Below are 19,743 nucleotides of genomic sequence, written 5' to 3'. Positions count from 1 at the left end.
AACACTGCAAAAAGGTTCTAGCCAAGAATGTTCATTTGCATATGTCCACATTTGTCCTTTGCAGCCGGTATTTTAACTTCATTTAAATACAGGTAATAGAGAGAGCAAACGGTTGTTATTAGAGGTGAATGGGGTAAATCCAGACACTCATATATGACTCATATCAACCACATCCTATAAATATACCCCTATGATATGCACTAAGTTAGTGCCTTCCAGGAGCTGAAACGGCGTAACTATAATTGTCCAGCAGAGGGCAGAGCTGTGATATTTTCATAATTATGAACTACAGTCTCACATTTGCTCATTGCTGTCTTAGATTCTCTAGCTGTACACTGTTTGTGGAGCACATAGAGTAGACATGTGCAGAACTACAAAATTCCTTTTGTTTCATTTCGGATAGATTTGTTATGTTACTAATTTCCTTTTTGTTGATTCGTTTTGGAATTCGTTTAGTTTAATTTCATTATGTTTATTAATTTTCTAACCAGTTCCAAATTTTTGGAATGATTCAAATTTAGACAGGTCGAAAAATGATCAACTGATTTGAATTCTGTGTGAACAATAGCTAGTTGTTCAGCTGCCGTGTCCTTACCAAACTGATGACTCATCAGCTGTCAGCGAGCTTCCCTACTGACAGCTGAAATGTCAACAATAGAATGCCGGCAATGATAAATCTTGAAAAAAAACAGTGTGGGGGCCACCCCCCCCCCCCCCCAAATCCACACCAGGCTTTATGGATCTGGTATGGATTTGAAGGGGAATGCAATGCCAAACTTTGAAAAAAATTGGCATGGGGTCCCCCCAAAGTCCATACCAGACCCTCATCCAAGCATGCAGGCCAGTAAAGGGGGGAAATGAGCAAGTCCCCCCCCCAAACTGCCCCCCCTTCCCTGGCCTGCCGGGCTGCATGCTTGGATAAGGGTTCGGTATAGATTTTAGGGGGATCCCACGCCGTTTTTTGTTTTTTTTTGGTGTGGGGTTCTCCTTAAAATTCATACCAGGCCCTTTGGGTCTGGTATGGATTGGGGGGACCCCACAATGGTTTTTTTCTGCATTTTTCATTGCTGCCATTCTTTTGTTTACATTCAGCTGTCAGTGTGAAAACCCGCTGACAGCTGATGAGTCATTGGTTCCCAGCCCGCTCCTTAACAACCAGCTATTCCTTACACAGAATTCAATGTGGTCGATCATTTTTCGACTGATCCAAATTTGAATTGTTCCGAAAATGTGGAATTAGTTAGAAAACAAATATAAAAAAAGAAATTAAATTAATTTCACATAACCAAAAACCATAAACGAACCACATAACCAAAATTGCATCCAAATTTATAGTCGGAACAAAATCTGTCTAACATAGAGCACAGCAGTCAGGCATCATTTTATGATCACTGACAGGTAAAATTAAAAACATTGATTATCTTGTTACAATGGCATCTGAAAAATGCTGAGATTTATTACGCAGCAAGTAAACATGTGGTCCCTAAAGTTGATGGGTTGAAAGCAGAAAGAATGGGCATGTAGCCCAATTTCCTGCAGCGCTGATTGAGGCAAACTTTTCCAAAAAGCCCAATTGAGAGCAGTTGTTCCTTAACCACTTTCAGACCGGACCATTTTGCTGGTAAATGACCAGAGGTCTTTTTACACTTTGGCACTGCGCTGCTTTAACTGGTAATTGCGCGGTCATGCAATGTTGTACCCAAACAAAATTTGCGTCCTTTTCTTCCCACAAATAGAGCTTTCTTTTGATGGTATTTGATTGCCTCTGCGATTTTTATTTTTTGCGATATAAACGTAAAAAGACCGCAAATTTTGAAAAAAAATGATATTTTCTACTTTTTGTTATTAGAAAAATCCAATAAACTCAATTTTAGTCATACATTTAGGCCAAAATGTATTCAGCCACATGTCTTTGGTAAAAAAAAAGTCAATAATTGTATATTTATTGGTTTGCGCAAAAGTTGTCACATCTACAAACTAAGGTACGTTTTCTGGAATTTACACAGCTTTTAGTTTACGACTGCCTATCTCATTTCTTGAGGTGCTAAATTGGCAGGGCAGTACAAAACCCCCCCAAATGACCCCATTTTGGAAAGTAGACCCCCTAAGGAAATTGATAAGAGGCATGTTGAGCCCATTGAATATTTTATTTTTTTGTCTCAAGCGATTGAATAATGACAAAAAAAAAATTTTTTTTTTTTTTTACACAAAGTTGTCACTAAATGATATATTGCTCACACATGCTATGGGCATATGTGAAATGACACCCCAAAATAAATTCTGCTGCTTCTCCTGAGTACGGGGATACCACATATGTGGGACTTTTTGGGAGCCTAGCCGCGTACGGGGCCCCGAAAACCAAGCACCGCCTTCAGGCTTTCTAAGGGCGTAAATTTTTGAGTTCACTTCTCACTACCTATTACAGTTTTGAAGGCCATAAAATGCCAAGATGGCACAAAACCCCCACAAATGACCCCATTTTAGAAAGTAGACACCCCAAGCTATTTGCTGAGAGGCATGTTGAGTTCATGGAATATTTTATATTTTGCCACAAGTTGCGGGAAAATTACAAACTTTTTTTTTTTTTTTTTTTTTCACAAAGTTGTCACTAAATGAAATATTGCTCATGCATGCCATGGGCATATGTGAAATGACACCCCAAAATAAATTCTGCTGCTTCTCCTGAGTACGGGGATACCACATATGTGGGACTTTTTGGGAGCCTAGCCGCGTACGGGGCCCCGAAAACCAAGCACCGCCTTCAGGCTTTCTAAGGGCGTAAATTTTTGAGTTCACTTCTCACTACCTATTACAGTTTTGAAGGCCATAAAATGCCAAGATGGCACAAAACCCCCACAAATGACCCCATTTTAGAAAGTAGACACCCCAAGCTATTTGCTGAGAGGCATGTTGAGTCCATGGAATATTTTATATTTTGCCACAAGTTGCGGGAAAATTACAAACTTTTTTTTTTTTTTTTTCACAAAGTTGTCACTAAATGATATATTGCTCACGCATGCCATGGGCATATGTGAAATGACACCCCAAAATAAATTCTGCTGCTTCTCCTGAGTACGGGGATACCACATATGTGGGACTTTTTGGGAGCCTAGCCGCGTACGGGGCCCCGAAAACCAAGCACCGCCTTCAGGCTTTCTAAGGGCGTTACAGTTTTGAAGGCCATAAAATGCCAAGATGGCACAAACCCCCCCCAAATGACCCCATTTTGGAAAGTAGACACCCCTAAATTTAGGGGTACACTAGTGAGACTAGGTAATAAATGGCGGGTGCCCTGAAACTATAAAAAAATAACTAACCAACCAGCGTCACCTGTAACAGTTATATGGTGATCACTGGTGAAAGGGTTAACTAGGGGGCAATCAGGGGGCTTTATGCGGTAGTATATGGGGGTCCCTGGCGCTATAAAAAGCTGCGGCGAACCTAAATACCTACCTGCCTAACTAGCGTCACCTGTGACACTAATACAGCGATCAGAAAAACGATCGCTTATTAGGCTGGGTTCACACTGGAGCGATGCGGGAACGCCACGAATGCGCGGCGGGTTCCCGCATCGCATGCCTCCCGGCGGCAGTTCACACTGCCCTATGCGAACTGCTGGGAGTGTCAGTGAAATGTTAATGACACCCCCAGATCAGTTCGCATATCGCAGTGCGATCTGCAAACTTGGATCGCATGGTGTGAACACCCATGCGATCCGATTCTGCTGCGGACCAAAAAAAGGGTCCCGTGCGAGTTTGCGGCGGGTGCGACACGAATTCAGCCATACTATCTGTATAGCTGAACTCGAATCGCACAGAGATCGGATGTGATTTGCACTGCAGTGCGGTGCGAATCACATCCGTTCTCATAAACCGCTGCAATGTGAACCCAGCCTTAGTGACACTGGCGACGGGGGGTGATCACGGGGTTAAACCTTTATTGGGGGGGTTAGGGGGGTACCTTAGAACTAAAGGGGGCTAACCCTAACTGCCCTAACAGTTATTAGTCACAAATGACACCCGCCGGGTGATCAGGGGGTTAAACCTTTATTAGGTAATAAATGGCGGGTGCCCTGAAACTATAAAAAAATAACTAACCAACCAGCGTCACCTGTAACAGTTATATGGTGATCACTGGTGAAAGGGTTAACTAGGGGGCAATCAGGGGGCTTTATGCGGTAGTATATGGGGGTCCCTGGCGCTATAAAAAGCTGCGGCGAACCTAAATACCTACCTGCCTAACTAGCGTCACCTGTGACACTAATACGGCGATCAGAAAAATGATCGCTTATTAGGCTGGGTTCACACTGGAGCGATGCGGAAACGCCGCGAATCCGCGGCGGGTTCCCGCATCGCATGCCTCCCGGCGGCAGTTCACACTGCCCTATGCGGACTGCTGGGAGTGTCAGTGAAATGTTACTGACACCCCCAGATCAGTTCGCATATCGCAGTGCGATCTGCAAACTCGGATCGCATGGTGTGAACACCCATGCGATCCGATTCTGCTGCGGGCCAAAAAAAGGGTCCCGTGCGAATTTGCGGCGGGTGCGGCAGGTGCGGCGGGTGTGGCGGGTGCGGCGAATGGCTGAACTCGAATCGCACAGAGATCGGATGTGATTTGCACTGCAGTGCGGTGCGAATCACATTCGTTCTCATAAACCGCTGCAATGTGAACCCAGCCTTAGTGACACTGGCGACGGGGGGTGATCACGGGGTTAAACCTTTATTGGGGGGGTTAGGGGGGTACATTAGAACTAAAGGGGGCTAACCCTAACTGCCCTAACAGTTATTACAGTCACAAATGACACCAATGCAAAAAAAAAAAAAAAAATGACATTGGTGTCACTGTGACTGGGGGGCAGGGGTAATTGGGGGGGTGATCGGGGGGTAAAGGGGGGGTGTGAGTGTGCCTGGCATGTTCTACTGTGTGTGTAGAGTGTTGGTGCAACTCACCGATCCGCTCTCCTCCGTGTCGGAACGAAAAATACCGACACGGAGGAGAGAATACATCACTTCCTCTCCTGTGTTTACATTACAGGAGAGGAAGTGATGTCACGGGGGATTCCTATTCGTCGGGAGCGATCGCGTGGGGGTGGCCATGAATGAATGGCTGCCCCCTCGTCCCGGATCGCTCCCGGATGAAAACCGACCGCCGCAGGCACCGGGCGGGGGCCCGATCGGGCCCCCGACCCGCGGGAGGCAAGGGACGTACATGTACGCCAATATGCCTGCCCGTGCCATGCTGTCGACGTACATCGTCGTGCGGCGGTCGGCAACTGGTTAAATTGACTGCTCTCGAACGGCCATTGATGGATTAAAATTTGTCTGGTCCCTGCTTTAGCCTTTGGAAGCTTGTGCGTCTTTCAGACATTATCCAAAAAGTGTTAGGACCAAATCTCACCAGACCACTCTTTGAAAAACTTTTCAGGTCTCAGCCCCCTCTAATCCTATCTACAGCTTACAGAACATTCTAATGATCAGTTGATCATCCTTAGCTCCCAACTGTCCATGACTTTGACAGACTGTCCCTGATTTGGAGCAATGTCCTTCTGTCCCTTATTCCTCCTCATTGGTCCCTCATTTTGGTCTGATCTATATAGATGTAAAATGCACTAATTATCTATCAAAAAGTGTTTTCCAGCACTAAACCTTTCATCTGACTTCTAAATTGCAACATTTGTAAATGCCAAAAGCCAATATAAAGGAATAATAGTGGTAAAAAAAGCACTTGTGGGTTTAACCAATCTTGTTTTTTTGTACAATTCTCCTTTAATGGGGCGTGGCAAGGGGTGTGCCCTATGCCTGCATACTTTTGCTGATAGGTGTCCCTCATTCCCATCTCAAAAAGTTGGGTGGTATGGTCTCCCATCCGGGTGAATGTTGGCAGACATGTTGATATTGATACAAATGGTATTTCGAGTAGTTTGTCTATCCAGCAAAGACCCCCTCCTTTACTTTCCCCTTGTTTTTCCCCGCCTCTGTGGTTGATAGTTGCAGTGGTAGAGGGACTGTGATTACAGCTTGGGATGCCTTTTTACCTAGAAGGAATAAATACTGTATACACTGGTAAGATACTTACCTCTATCTACTTCAAGAGGTCCCCTCACCAGCCAAGATGACAGAAATCAATCTTTTTGTTGTATTTGTATCAAGAAATAAGAAACAAACCTCTGGATGGCACCAAACCAATGTATGGGAAGAGCAGGCAGAATCTCACCCCAATGAAACAATGTTTTTCTAAAATGGGCCCAGTGATAATAAAATACAATGATCCATATGACCACAAATACAAAATGTAAATATGGGCCGGTGCCGCTAGAACACCAAGGAGTCCTGGAAAGGCGTGACTGGTGTTGTTTGGTGATCCTTCCTGGTTACAAGGATATATACAATCCACCATTGACATTTCTCCTGCTGGCTCCCATCCATCCTTCCATCCACAGGCAACATAGATGAAACCTCTCTTCACCAGCACCATGTTACATGTGGGACTGTGGATTTGATACACCTTCAGGATATCAATGGCATTCTACAGTATATGCTTTTATTTTACCTTTAATAAAGAGGACACCTTTATTGACAGCTGTTTCCTGTACATTATATAGACTTTTTGGGCTCTTCACAAATGGTTTGGGACCTTAAAGAGGAAGTAAAGGCAAACATTTTTATTTTTATTTTTAAAACACACCCTGTAAGGCAAAGGCATAATGAGCTAGTATCAGTGGCGGAATTACCAGGGTCGCACCAGTCGCACTTGCGACTGGGCCCTGTCATCACACCACTATGGAGGGGGCCCACCGCCAGAAGGTTCTTCTGCTAGTTACCCAGAGGCAATGATGGATGAGTGTACTATCACTACAAAGCTGATCGCTCACCCAGCCTCTCCGCCCACGGAGTTTGCAGCTGCACCGTTTACAGTATTATCACAGCCACAGTAACTGCACAGTGGATCGCTCACCCGGAGCCATCAGGAGGCAGAAGCTGTATACTTTTGTCAGCCGACCAGTCAGGTAGAGTGAAGGGGGAGGAGCCAGGGGACGTCTCAGACAAATGAGGAAACCCCATCTTCGGACAGTGTCCTAGAGACATGAAAAGGGATCCAGAGCATGGAGTATAGAGTCCTAAGCTGACACTGAAAGAGCAAGTGAAAGTGAGTAACAGATCCCAACCCACACCAATGCTGCTACTGATCCAATCACCCTCCAGCACTACCACTTCCCCCATACAGCACTGGCACTACTCCCATCCTACCCTACCACCACTGTCACATTGATCCCACCCACCCTCCCGAGAATCTGCCAGTGACCCCAACACCCCCCTCCCCAGCATCTGCCAGTGATCCCAACACCCCCCCTCCCCAGCGTCTGCCAGTGACCCCAATACCCCCCCTCCCCAGCATCTGCAAGTGATCCCACCCCCCCCAGCATCTGCCAGTGATCCCACCCCCCCAGCATCTGCCAGTGATCCCAACACCCCCCAACATCTGCCAGTGACCCCACCACCCCCCCGCCCAGCATCTGCCAGTCACTCCAACACACCCCCCTCCCCAGCATCTGCCAGTGACCCCACCACCCTCCCTCCCCAGCATCTGCCAGTGACCCCAACACCCTGCCCCCCCAGCATCTGCCAGTGATCCCAACACCCCCCAACATCTGCCAGTGACCCCACCACCCCCTCCCCAGCATCTGCCAGTGACCCCAACACCCCCCCCCTCCCCAGCATCTGCCAGTGACCCCACCACCCTCCCTCCCCAGCATCTGCCAGTGATCCAAACACCCCCCCAGCATCTGCCAGTGACCCCACCACCCTCCCTCCCCAGCATCTGCCAGTGACCCCAACACCTTCCATCCCCAGCATCTGCCAGTGATCCCAACAACCCCAGCGTCTGCCAGTGACCCCACCACCCCCCTCCCCAGTGTCTACCAGTGATCCCAACACCCCCCTTCCCCAGCGTCTGCCAGTGACCCCACCACCCCCCTCCCCAGCGTCTGCCAGTGACCCCAACACCCCCCTTCCCCAGCATCTGCCAGTGATCCCAACACCCCGAACATCTGCCAGTGATCCCACCCCCCCCAGCATCAGCCAGTGATCCCAACACCCCCCCCCCCCAGCATCTGCCTGTCATCCCAACACCCCCTAGCATCTGACAGTGTTCCCAACCACCCCCCCCCCCTTCAGCATCTGACAGTGATCCCAACCTCCCCCCACCCTCTGCCAGTGATTCAATCCCTCCCCCCCCCCCCCAGCATCTGCCAGTGATTAGTCCACCCCCTCCCTCCTAGCACTGCCCCTGATCAATTCCCCTTCCCTCCAGCATTACCACTGATCACATTATCACCAGCATTGCCACTGATCCCATCCACCCTAGCAGCACTGTGTCCAATCCCCCACACAGCACTGCCACCAGGGGCGTAACTACAGGGGTCACAGTGATATGGCCTCATGCTCTACGGGGGCCCATGCTCCAATGTACACCTCGATAGGAGGAGTGGCATATATAGAGGAACTGATATAGAGATTGATTCCTCTATATGCCTCCCCCCTCCATTCCTCCTATCCAGCTTCTTTTTGCTGCTCCTGTGCCCCTGTCCTCTGTCCTGGCCGCCCTGCAGTATTTCCGGGGGGATTTGTCAGGATGGAGAGCAGGGAAAGGTTTGGTAAATATGTCATTTACCGGCCCCTTCCTTGTCTGAATGGACAGAGGCAGGGATCTGTACCAATCACTGACTCTGTTCATTCATAACTATCTTAACTATGCTTTAGTTTGTAAATAAAAGGGAAGATTCTGTGCAGCTGAGGTTGCAGAGAAGGAGATTGGGAGCTCACCAGTGGAACATCAGAGGTCTGTTTAGACCCTTGATATCTTACCAAAGCCCCTCAATGCGGCTCCTAAACAAAATGTAAAAAAAAATAAGAAAAAATTGTAAAAAAATAAAATAAACAGTAAAAAAATAATAATAATAAAAATAATAATAAAAAAACTACTGACTACCAGAGTCACAAAGGTTACACTTGCGACCGAGCCCCGGCGTTCCGCCACTGGGCTTCGGGAGAAGGGTCCCAGGCTCATGAGATGGGACCCCCTTCCAGGAGTTGGGGGGCCCTTAATTGTTTCTTGCACCGGGGCCCTGAAGGTTCTAGTTACGCCTCTGGCTAGTATGCATAGCATACTAGCTCATTATGAATAACTAACCTGAGAACGAAGCCTCTGAAGCAGTCCTCCGTCTTCCTCTTCGCCGCTGCCATGGATCCTGGAGCGACTTCCGGGTCTCACGGCTCCGGGACTGTGATTCACCGGAGCCGCGATGATGTCACTCCCATGCATGCGCACAGGAGTTGCCGCGATCTGCGGCCTGCCCAGTGTGCCTGCGCGCCGATGTCTACGGCGCATGCACCGTAGACAGCGGTGGCTGTCTTCGGGTAAATATCTCCTAAACCGTATAGGTTTAGGAGATATTTCTTGGACCTACAGGTAAGCCTTAATCAAGGCTTACCTGTAGGTCAAAGTTGGTTGTAAGGGTTTACAACCACTTTAAACATAATTGATGGGTCTTCCCACAAACTACATTTCATCTGGTCATCCATGCATTTTTACTGACTAGTAACATATACCCAAAACCACACTGTGTGTCCCTGTTGTTATATTCTTCACACAGCTGAGGATCTCTCTCATGTATAATGGGAAAAGCTGCTATAATGGAAATTGCTTGGTAACACAAAATGCTAATCGGCAAATCCCATGGCAGCAACTCAACGCATTTAAGCATCTAGGCATGGTGAAGATGACCGAGCATCAGAATGGGGAAGAAAGGGGATTTAAGTGACTTTAAACGTGGCATGGTTGTTGGTTCCAGACGGGCTGGTCTGAGTATTTCAAAAACTGCTGATCTACTGGGATTTTCACACACAACCATCTCTCGGGATTACAGAGAACAGTTCGAAAAAAAGAAAATATCCAGTGAGCAGCATTTGTATGGAGGGAAATACTTTGTTGATGTCAGTAGTCAGCGGAAAATGGGCAGACAGGTTCCAGATATTCGAAAGGCAACAGTAACTCAAATAACCACTCATTACAACCAAGGTATGCAGAATACCATCTCTCAACACACAACACATCGAAACCCAGAAGCAGATGGGCTACAGCAGCAGAAGACCACACCGACTGCCACTCCTATCAGCTAGGAACAGGAAACTGAGGCTACAATTCGTACAGGATCACCAAAATTGAACAATAGAAGTTTGGAAAAAGTTGCCTGGTCTGACGAGTCTCTCGCTTTCAGCTGCAACATTCAGATGGAGGGGTCAGAATTTGGCATAAACATGAAAGCATGGATCCATCCTGCCTTGTATCAACGGTTCAAGCAGGTGGTGGTGGTGTAATGGTGTGGGAGATATTTTCTTGGCGCACGTTGGCCCCTTAGTACCAATTGAGCATCATTTAACCACCACGGCCTACCTGAGTATTGCTGCTGACCATGTCCATCCCTTTATAACTACAGTGTCCCCATCTTCTGATGCCTCCTTCCAGCAGGATAATGCACCATGTCACAAAGCTCCAATCATCTCACCACTGGTTTCTTGAACATGACAATGAGGTCGCTGTACTCCAATGGCTTTCACAGTCACCAGTGGGGATGGATACCTGTCAAAAACAGGTTTCTGCTCCCCCAAGAGGTGTCAAATGTGGCACTGGAGGAGGGGTAGATAAGCAGAGCTTCCACTTTTGGGTGGAACTCCGCTTTAAGAAACCCATAGCAGCCTCTGGAGGAACCCTGGTTGAGAAAAGCTTCCCTTGAATATAAAAAAAATATATTTTTGTTCCAGTTTTTTCATAGGGTGGAGAATAGTTAGAACATTCATCCTCATTTTTCATCATGGAGACTAATGTCCTCATGACAGAAAGTAAAGCTCCATTCACACTTTTGCACTCCAAAGTTGCTTGACTTTTATATGCAACCTTGGATGGGTGCAACTTGGATGTGACTTGTCCCTCTGCAAAGTCAGACACACTGTTTCATCACTGTTGCATGTAAAACATTCAGATACAACTTTCATGCAAATTTTGAGGGTAAATATTGAAGTCTATGGCCCTCAAGTTGCATGAAAGTCGGAACTGAAGTAGTGCATGAATTACTTTGAAGTTGCTATGACTTTAAGTCACACATATATAAATGGTTATCATTTGAAAACATGGTGTAGGACTTGTTATGTAACATTACATAGTTAGGTTGAAAAAAGACACACGTTCATTTATTTCAACCAATAAAAGGGAAAAAAATAAATGTTGTCCAAAGTCGTATGACTAGTTGCACAAATGTGAGTGAGGTGTAAAGGGGAATCCCAGACTGTACTGTTTTGTTTTTTACTGTTTAGATCGGGAGTAGAGGAGATATTTTCCATTAGGGATTTCCTATCACTTCTCTGGGACAGTGGGGAAGCAGACAGAAATTGAAAGCTTCCATAAAATGCTTGTTCTGAGCTGCAAAGGATGGCACTGAGCAAGAATCAATTCCTTCAATAGGAAGTCACCAGCAGTCATATAGCCAACATTTTGGAGTACCTTTCCTTAGGGTGATACAGTCACTGTGGACCTGAAATTTTGACTTATATGGCTTGATCTACATCTGTCCTTTTATGGCTATGTGTCCTTTTACACATGCCTGTTATAGTGGTAGATTTAGAATTTTTTTTTTTAAAGCATTTTCTAATCTCTTAGCCCTTGTACACACAGTCGGAGAATCCGTCGGAATGTGTCCTATCGGACCATGTGTGTGGTATGCATCGGACTGATTCCGTCGGAATATCCGTCGGACCCAATTTTCCAACATGTTGGAAATATTTCCCAACCAACTGGGCCGATCGGACATACTCTGATCATGTGTAGAGAATTTTGATCGGACCAAGTGCCACGCATGCTCAGATCAAATTCCTACATCAAAGCTATTGGCTACTAGCCTGAATGTAGTCCCATCGTAACGAAATTACGTCATCACGTTCTGAAAGATCGGATTTTTCGCCAACTTTGTCCGACCGTGTGTATGCAACAGTTTCGGACAAGATCCGACGAACAAAATCCGACGGGCAAAATCCGACGGGCAAAATCCGACGGGCAAAATCCGACGGGCAAAATCCGACGGGCAAAATCCGACGGATTTGGTTGTGGAAATCTCCGACCGTGTGTACAAGGGCTAATTTGTTTTCTTTGCTGTATAACCTCTTCCCTGTCCCAAGCCTATAGCTGGACATTAGAGCTGCATTACTTGTGCCTTTTACTGTATATCTGCCTGCCAGTTACTAATATACTACTATTATATTGTTGCACCATATGCTTTATAGCGTCTCAGCCTCACGACTTTTCCCAGTTTCCTATCCCTGCTTCTGATTTACTTGAGAAATTCTAATATAGCCATTCGAACAAATGAAAAAAAAAATAACAACAGCTCTAGCATTTTATCAGGGTTTTTTCACTTGTAAAAAAAAAAAGAAAGTCAATATTTTTTTTATTTCCAATATTTTGTAAAGCGGTGACACATACATAATTTACAGAGTACATGTTTCTGCTCCCATGTGTATTCTCGGTCATTCTGCCAGTGCAAAAGACAGTCCAGAATCCACACTGAAAAGAAAGAAAAGGAAAATGCATTAATGTTCAGATTCTAATTAACACACAAAAAAGTGAGCACTAGGTGCCAATATGGCCACCAAATATGGCATGTGAAATAAGATGAGTAAACCTGCAATGGATAACCTATCTATAATAACACCCCTAATAAAGTGCATCCAAAATAATGCAATCAAATAAAGCAGACCAGTCTATAATGAAACCACTAATTAAAGAGCAAATGCAAAAAGTCCGTCAATAATGCCAACTTTCATCTGCTTGAATTCCCTTAGAAAGTTCTCCACACACTCCATGCAAATAAGACTTGCTGCATTCAACCAATTTTATGAGATAGACAGAATATGAGGGCATCGGAGGGGTCCGGAGGGGTTCAAACTTAACACAGCAAATCTCTAGGAATTAAACAAGGTGGATTTTTGAATTAGGGACCCTAACGTCCCAGGGCCGTAATACTGAATTGGGTGTAAATTGCTTGATAAAATGTTATGACATTGTATTTGGTAGGTTTAAATAATTTTATTAATAATTAGCTATACAACAATTTACTCCCAATTCAATATTGAGGCCATGGGAGGTTAGAGTCCCCAATTCAAAAATCCACCTTATTTAATTTTCTTAGAGATTTCCTGTGTTCAGTTTAAATCTCACCAATGCAGTTTTATTCTGTCTATCTCAGCATTTCTCAACTATAGTCCTCAAGGCACCCCAACTGGTCATTTTTTCAGGCTTTCAGTTATTTTGCACAAGTGATTTGATCAGTTTCACTGCCTAGTAATTACCACAGCTGTTTAATCTGAGGGAAATCCTGAAAGCAGGACCTGTTGGGGCACCTTGAGGACTGGAGTTGAGAAACGCTGAGATAGACAGAATAAAACTGCATTGGTGAGATTTAAACCTAACACAGGAAATCTCTAAGAAAATGAAACAAGGTGGATTTTTGAATTGGGGACTCTAACCTCCCATGGCCTCAATATTGAATTGGACGTAAGTTGTTTTATAGCTAATTATTAATAAATTATTTAAACCTACCAAATACAACTATACAGCCATTAATCCCAAAGAGAATAGCTCCATTGGGGGTGTAGATATGATTTGGAACCACAAGATGGCGTTATATTTCCATCTATTAAATTTTATGCCCTTGTTTTAACTTTGGATAGTGAAAATTGAGTACTGTCCGCCGTGATCTCTGTCACAATTGCACTAATACGGCTACAATCACATTAAGTATAACTTTGGATAGTAAAACTTTTTTTTCTGCCAGTAAATACCTTATAGAGCCCACTTCCTGTTTCTTGCTTGGTAAAAAGCCTAGGCTTATGATATCATGCACAGCTCTCTCTCACACTCTCTGGAAAGTTTACAAGGAAGGGAGGGGTGATGAGTCATAAGAGGGCCAATGAGAGTTACAGGGCTGCAGAGCTGGAGGTGTGCCTCTGTCTAAATCCAGAAAGTGAACAGGCAGCAGCCTCAGCTGTCAACAGTTAAAATGGAATGCAGCCAGACTCAGTGGAGGGAGATTTCTGCAGCATATTTGGCGAGTACAGAATCACAGTATATATAAAATAATATGCAGAGTGGTTGGAGGGAAGCATCAGCATGGCAAAGATGTTTTTATTACAAATTATGTGAGCAGACTGCAGTTACTCTAAGATTGATATTATTGGCATGCATTTAGGCTGATCCACCACTAGATGGGGCTGATGCATATATTATTATTCTTTAAGGTACTTATATAGTGCTGTCAATTTACGCAGAACTTTACATGTACATTGTACATTCACATCTGTCCCTACCCTCAAGGAGCTTACAATCTAAGTTTCGCTAACTCACATTCATATACTAGGGCCAATTTAGACAGAAGCCAATTAACCTACCAACATGTCTTTGGAGTGTGGGGAGAACATGCAAACTCCAGGAAGGCAGTGTGGTGGTTGGGATTCGAACCAGCAACCCTGAGAGTGCTACCCACTACACCACTGTGCTGCATACATAGTTTATTAGGAATTTTTTATTTTCATTTTTATATTTTTAGATGTTTTTTATATTCTTTTTTATAGGAAATCAAAAAAGCATTATAGGGGGTCATGGTGTGAATACATGGAAGAGCAATGGTTGGAGTCAGCAAGTCTTATTTGCATGGAGTGTGTGGAGCACTTTCTAATGGCGTGTACACACGGTTGGACTTTCTGGCAGAAAAGGTCAGACGGAATAATTTCATCTGATATTTTGATCGTGTGTGGGCTTCATCTGACTTTTTTTTTTTTTTAATTCTGATGGATCTAGAAATAGAACATGTTTTAAATCTTTCCAACTGAATCAATTTCTATCGGGAAAACTGTTCGTCTGTATGCTGTTCCGATGGACCAAACGATGCAAGGGCAGCTATTGGCTACTGGCTATTGAACTTCCTTTTTCTAGTCCCATGGTAGGTGTTGTACTTCACCGAGGTTCTGAACGAACAGATTTTGGTGTGATCATGTGTAGGCAAGTCCGTTTTAGCGGAACTCCATCGGAAAGACCATCAGAGTTTATTCTGATGGAAAAGCCGGTCGTGTGTACACGGCATAAGGGGATTAAAGCACATGAAAGTTGGCACTATTGATGGACTTGTATTTAACCAGTGGTATCAATATATGAGTCATTATAAATTGGTTTATTTTTTTATTTTTATCATATTGTTTTTCGATTCACTTTATTAGGGGTGTACTCATCCTATTTCACTTGTGATGTTTAGAAGTCATATTTATTCTTACTGGAAGCCCAATACATTTTGGTAATGTGTGCTGTTCAAAATGCATGTTAGCAAAGTATCATGTGTGTTTTGGTGTGGCGGGATTTTAAAAATAGTGTAATGAGGCACTATTCCTTCCCCTGATACCAACAATGGGGCACGATTGCTTCCCCTGATACCAACAATGGGGCACTATTCTCTACCCTCATAGTAACAATGGGGCACCATCCTTCCTCACACTAATACCAATGATGGGGTACTCCCAATAATGCCAGGGTGTTTTCTACTCACACTGACCAGCCGCCACCCGCCCCCCCCCCCCCCCCCAAGGTCTGAAGAAAACAGTAAACTGGCCCATTGTTTAGAAAGTTTGAAGACTTCTGTTTTAAAGGAATAAGTTCCAAGTGGCCATCCTTTCCTTGGTTTCATTAAGTATTATACTATGCTTTGAATAATGACGCAGGTCAGGAGTCTGGACCCCCCATTGTCCTTCCTTAGACTTGTACCAAGTCAAAGATTCACTAGCCAGAACTGAGGTGAAATTTTAGACTAGAACTTGCAAGGAAGCAATGTTTTCTACGTTGATGGGTTCCCTTTAATGTTCTAACCTGCACTGTACACTGTTTTCAAAAATCTGATTGGTTGCTACAGCTCCGGTTTCCTATCCTCTCGGGGTTGCAGTTTCTACATTCTTTCAATTCTCTATGATTGTTGTCCATACTCACCCAAAATCAAAAAGGTCATTTTTCTCTGGTAGCAGGCAGGTTTTCTCACATTCCAGTTTAGTCATGAAATTATTGGCATTTCCAAAGCAGCCGTGATAGTTAAAGATATCACATCTATTTTCAGCGCTGTTATAGAAGTAGCGCAAGATATTATTATCGCATAAACCGACAGCCATAGGTAACTGGCAGGTTGCAGCTGCACCTATATTGGAATGACAGAGTGTTATTAATTGTGATATTTGTAGCATTTGGATTGGACAGAAAATGTAACATATTATTGTGGGCTAAAATAACATTAGAAGAGTCCAGAAATGACTGTATGGTCAACAGGGCATGATATTGTCTAAATTAGTGATTAGAGAGTCGATTTGCTGAACAAAGATGGTGCCTGTTTCCAACCAGGAAAATGCAGTGATTTCACCTTTTGGACCGCTTTGGGCCCCTTTGGATACCTTTTGCTTCCTTTGGATCCCTCTGGACCCCTTGGCCAGTCACTTGAGGAGCCCACTCCTGGCCTTCCATGTTGTACAGTAACTTGCTAGGAGATACCGTTTTGAGAAGAGTGGAGTCCTCTAGTAAAATTGTAAGGGGTCCAAAAAAAAAGTTTTACCCGTCCATTATCTGCTGGCTAGATTGTAAATGTTTGTTTACTGTTTGAAACGGATTGCTGATATAGAAACCAGTATTAAGACTAGAGGATGCCGTAACATCAAATTAGTCTAATCATTCTTTTTAGATATTTGCGTGAATGCCAGTGGCGACCGGTGGTGAGAGCAGTGGTCGGAGATGCTGTGGTCATCTCCCAGCGTGGTGGGCTCTGGTGTCCTCTCCTGAATTCCTCTCCTCTCTGCTCCTCCCATCGCTAGGTGTCCAAAAGGATCCCCTGACATTTTGGCCAATTGGGAAACGGGTTTCATACCTGCTTCCCAATTGGCCGAGGGGAGGATCAGTGTTGCAACAGCGAATATCCTTGCAACACACCTGGGTGTGCTCCGGATGCATCCTCAGCATCCCAAGCTCATGCTATTTTGAAGCCTAGTAGAGCCTATGGCTCTAATCAGGTGCTTAAAAATAACTGGCCGCTGTAATGCATGTGTCCGGTTACCTGAAAGGGGCCAGACACATGAATAGGGAGCGGCAGCGGTGGCCGTGGATAGATTCATGCTATTCTCTGCATAAATCTATCCACTGCATATAGGAGGTTTAGAGGAGAGAGGAGGCGATTCCCAAGCGCCCCTAATGAACGGGCCACAATACCTGTAATGTAAATTGTCTTATTGGTGTGCTTTAACCACTTGATCCCCACCCTTATTTACCAGGGCATTTTGTTTTCAGTTCTGAACGGTAACCAATAGCAGAGAGAAATCCAGCCAGAATCTGTCTGTTGTGTTTACAAACACACAGATCTCTGTACTGATTGGCCACTGCCAATCAGCAGGTATACCGCAAAAAATCATTGGCTGTAACATGCTGACAAGCTCATACTATGTCCAATCACAACACAGATTAGCAGGGGGCGCTCTCTAAACCAGAAAGTTCACTGTGATGCACCCACAGCTTGGGTAGCTGCCCACCAGCAGTACAGTTACCACAAGTGGTTAGAGCTGAACTCCGGGCTAATATAAAACACACCAATGAATAGAACTTTGTAATCATTAATATTTCATTACATTTATTTTATTAAACACAAGCAATGTAAGAACCTTAATTTTAGCTGGTATCATTATCAGCCTCCTGCAAACCCCTTTACAATAGAGCTCAGACCGACAGAGGGAGAAGTAACAAGATCAGCTGTGTTTCAGTGTTCATGCTCTAACAAAAAAAAAAAAAAACACGCTGATAGGAGTAGAGAGCAGAGTGACAGAGAGATGACCATCTGTTGTTTCATGTCCACAGACTTCAACCATCTCTTGTATCCTGTCCACAGTCTCTGACCATCTTTTGTATCAATGCCCACAGTCTTTGGCCATCTCTTGTATCTTGTCCACAGTCTCTGACCATCTCTTGTATCTTGTCCACAGTCTCTGACCATCTATTGTATCTTGTCCACAGTCTCTGACCATCTCTTGTATCTTGTCCACAGTCTCTGACCATCTCTTGTATTGTGTCTGCAGTCTCTGACCATCTGTTATATCATGTCCACAGACTTCAACCATCTCTTGTATCCTGTCCACAGTCTCTGACCATCTTTTGTATCAATGCCTACAGTCTTTGACCATATTTTGTATCTTGTCCACAGTCTCTGACCATCTCTTGTATCTTGTCCACAGTCTCTGACCATCTCTTGTGCCATGCCCATAGTCTTTGACTATATCTTGATGTGTGTCTGATGTTCAATGAATTTTATGTGTGCCCCTATGGTGAGGTTGAGGGCTTGTACTCGAGCCCCCCCCCCCCCCCCTCACCACACATCCAAAAAGTTGACCATCACCGGTTTAGAGGCTGAAAAAAAAACATCACTTGCGCATTCATCAGAGCAACGTTTGAGCAGAAAAAAAACTCTTGATGCACTTAAACGCCTGTAAACACATCTAAAAGCACGTTTATCACTAAATTAATATTCTGCCCAATGGAATAAATGAACGCTTTAATGCTTGAGGTGCTTAAAGGCGCCTATGCGGATTTAGGTGCTTTTCAAACTGCTTTTCCCTTGCCAGAGGAAAAGGAGTTTAGTGGAGCTGGGAAAACTCCCAATGTGCATGAGGTTGAATGCTGTAAATTCCACTCATACATGCAATAAAACCTTTAGAAGGAAGAATCCATTTGGGGACTCAACCTGCCAGCATTTCCCCCGGATTCATTATTTGTAGGTATACTTACCAGTAACTGGGGTTTTGGATCTAGTCTTCACCCTACACAGTAAAAGAATGAATTAGGAAATGGAGAATTGGAGCAATGGAAATACATAAGAGGACAACAGGTGAAAACATTACACACGGTGCTATTTCTTATTATTTGATGAAAAATTGCATAAATCTGCTAAAGTAAATAAATGTTTGGTCTAAAAAATATACAAGCCAAACGCTTACATAAAACTACTAAAACTGTATTGATTTATTGCACAAATCAATTAAATGTTTATCCTTTAAAAACATAAAGGTCACTAAGTGGTCCCACAAATGTCATTAAATTATAATGGTTACAAGTTTATTCTTTGCGTTTTGCTAAGCAAAATAGTGGAATTGATTACAAAGTTGGCAGTGCCTCTTCCCAGTACCTGAGAAATTAATTAGTAATCTAATCAAAGTAATGGGAGCAGGAGAACTACTACAACCAGCATATAACATTAATTATAAGTATATAGATGCACAGTATAGACATGATACAAGCATTATATAAGGAGAGATTTATAGCTGTCCAACCAGCTTGGAATGGAGCTTCTCACCATCAGGAACAATGATTTGGCACTGGAAGTCAGAGTTAGCCTATCCACTCTGTGCTTTAGTCCCTCCCTAGTAGTTTCTAATCTGGCATGGAACCAGACCTCTAACTACCAGAAGTGACCATTGGATACCTAACTTGGCTCTAGTCTGTGCTCGTTATTGAGTGCTAAACTCAGACCAGACAGGACAGGGTTATCTAGAATAGCGGGAGCTGCAGATAAACTCTATTGCAATAAACAGGTTCACCAACTAATACACTGGAAGGTGACCATTACATACA

General features: G+C 44.2%; 1 protein-coding gene across 1 annotated transcript in view; it reads right to left on the bottom strand.

Moving 5' to 3' along the window:
• Positions 1-12,482: 12,482 nt before the first annotated feature.
• LOC143995988 (kunitz-type serine protease inhibitor bitisilin-3-like) overlaps positions 12,483-19,743 on the bottom strand; it is a 38,526-nt gene continuing 31,265 nt past the window's right edge. Inside the window, exons 3-5 of the mRNA XM_077490777.1 lie at positions 18,901-18,932; positions 16,081-16,282; positions 12,483-12,615 (exon numbers count right to left, since the gene is read on the bottom strand). Of these exons, the coding sequence (XP_077346903.1) occupies positions 12,579-12,615; positions 16,081-16,282; positions 18,901-18,932 (271 nt within the window). The 3' untranslated portion in view covers positions 12,483-12,578. The remainder of the gene's footprint in view (positions 12,616-16,080; positions 16,283-18,900; positions 18,933-19,743) is intronic.

This window comes from Lithobates pipiens, unplaced genomic scaffold (assembly GCF_037356315.1).
Source record: "Lithobates pipiens isolate NorthernLeopardFrog02 unplaced genomic scaffold, aLitPip1_a1.2 Scaffold_19, whole genome shotgun sequence".
NCBI classification, from domain to species: domain Eukaryota; kingdom Metazoa; phylum Chordata; class Amphibia; order Anura; family Ranidae; genus Lithobates; species Lithobates pipiens.
The sequence above is the reverse complement of the archived record's forward strand: the minus strand, read 5'-3'. Positions and strand labels throughout refer to the sequence as shown.